General features: G+C 49.0%; 1 protein-coding gene across 1 annotated transcript; it reads right to left on the reverse strand.

Moving 5' to 3' along the window:
- Positions 1–1,104: 1,104 nt before the first annotated feature.
- On the reverse strand, positions 1,105–1,461 carry LOC137359680 (histone H2A-like; the record flags this gene model as incomplete). Its single annotated transcript, XM_068025461.1, has 1 exon — positions 1,105–1,461. A coding segment is annotated over exon 1 (357 nt), but the record flags the coding sequence as incomplete, so codon positions are not given.
- Between the last annotated feature and the right edge of the window lie 697 nt (positions 1,462–2,158).

Genomic DNA, 2,158 nt, shown 5'->3' on the forward strand with positions numbered 1-2,158 from the left:
TGTTCATCATCAAACCCATTAGATTGGAGGGGCGGCCACATGCTTTCTGTTTTGTCACATCACTTTCCCAAAAGGCCTGTCGGACTGAGAGCTGATCTGGAATTTAGAAAGCAGCATTACCGGAGACTCATTGCTGCTCAGCACAATCTCAACCCCGTTCCTGGGATCCGTTAGCTGGCATTTGGGGAAAAGAAATGGATCCCAGTTTTATTTGGAAGGCATTAATGGAGCCGGGTCCGTTCACATGAGGGTTATTTACAAACATCACCCAATGAGTTCGCTAATATTTGAATCCATTGGAGATTAGTACACAGGATCTGTAAGGCAGCTCGGTCACTCTGACTGAAACCGCCAGTTCTCCGGGGTTGCAGACCCTGACACTGCGGGGAGAGAATCCCCGACTCCATCCCGCCGCCGGGGGAAACAGACAGCTCTGTGTCCGGAGAAAAGGGAGGGCCGGGGAGAAGGTACATATTAAAGCGCTGCAAAGGACTCAGCTCCTGTGGGTGCACAACTCGCACTGATTCCGTCCTCTGGGAACAGTGCTGTCTAAACAGATCAGGTTAGGAGAGAAACACACAGCCCGAGAATGGCCTCTTCCTTCCTGCATTTACTCTGTTCCGGGAGCAGATTCTCATTGAGAAGCGGCGCTCAGATCACCAGAGAGAAAAAAAAAACCACAATTCAAACTGTCCAAATGAAAAACAGAGAATTAACCCGGACACTTCCATTATTAAATTAATTCATCAGCTCCGAACCAGTTCCCGTTAATGTGCCGGGATAATCTCGGGATTTATCAAATCGAAGGCAGCGGGATTTATTAAATTGTTGATTCTGACACCCTGTAGTTCAGTTCTTCACTTAACTAGAAGGGGAGATGTGTGAGCAGAGAAACAGAGCGAAATCCAGAGAGGGAACTGAAAAGACACCTGGACAGATGTGAAACAGGTCAATCCACTGTTCCAATAACTCCATCTCTGACTCCCTCCTGACAGTAACCAGCCCTTTCACAGAGACTGTGAGTGGCTCTGAAAAGAGCCTTTGGTTTATTAGATGACATTTTGGCCGCTTTACTTTTTCTGGGAGCTCTTGAGTGCTGGTTTTCTTGGGCAGCAGCACGGCCTGGATATTAGGCAGCACCCCGCCCTGAGCGATGGTCACTCCTCCCAGCAGCTTGTTGAGCTCCTCGTCGTTGCAGACGGCCAGCTGCAGGTGTCTGGGGATGATGCGGGTCTTCTTGTTGTCCCGGGCCGCGTTACCGGCCAGCTCGAGGATTTCAGCGGTCAGATACTCGAGCACAGCAGCCAGATCGACCGGGGCTCCGGCACCCACACGCTCAGCATAGTTACCCTTTCTCAGTAGCCTGTGAACACGGCCCACCGGGAACTGCAGTCCAGCCCGGGAGGAGTGAGACTTGGCCTTGGCCCGAGCTTTCCCGCCGGTCTTTCCTCTTCCAGACATTTCCACAATCTCACAAATACTTTCACAAAGAATGAATAATTTCCTTAGCATTGATAGTGCATCGCAGGCAGTGAGGATGGCCGAGCGGTGTGAGGCGCTGAGTTCAGGTCGCAGTTTCCAATGGAGGAGTGGGTTCGAATCCCACTTCCGACAAGTTGTGTTTTGACTGAACTGGAGGCGTTTGGGAGCAGCGGCAAAAAGCAAAGAAAAAGCAGGGAAGAACATGGACAAACAAAATAACAATGGACCCAAAGATGTTGCATTAAAACATTAGAGTGAGAGGCAACTGAACAAACAGCAGGGCACATAAAATATCAAAAATGTAACCTTTGTATCGGGGTGGAAGATGTTGCCAATATCTTTAATGAATACTTTACTGTTTTCCCGAATGAGAGGGTGATGCAGATATTGTTATTAAGGAGGAGGAGTGTGAAGTATTGGACGTGATAACTTAAGGAGAGAGGAAGTCTTAATGGGATGAGCATCCTTGAATGTGGATAAATCATCAGGACCAGATGAAATGTACCCCAGGCTGTTGAAAGAAGCCAGGGAAGAAATAGTGGAACAAAAACAAGAAATGCCGGATTCACTCAGCAGGTCTGGCAGCATCTGTGGAAAGAGAAGCAGAGCTAACGTTTCGGGTCAGTGACCCTTCTTCGGAACTCCGAAGTTCCGAAGAAGGGTCACTGACCCGAAA

The sequence above is a fragment of the Heterodontus francisci genome, unplaced genomic scaffold (genome assembly GCF_036365525.1).
Source record: "Heterodontus francisci isolate sHetFra1 unplaced genomic scaffold, sHetFra1.hap1 HAP1_SCAFFOLD_121, whole genome shotgun sequence".
Lineage (NCBI taxonomy): Eukaryota > Metazoa > Chordata > Chondrichthyes > Heterodontiformes > Heterodontidae > Heterodontus > Heterodontus francisci.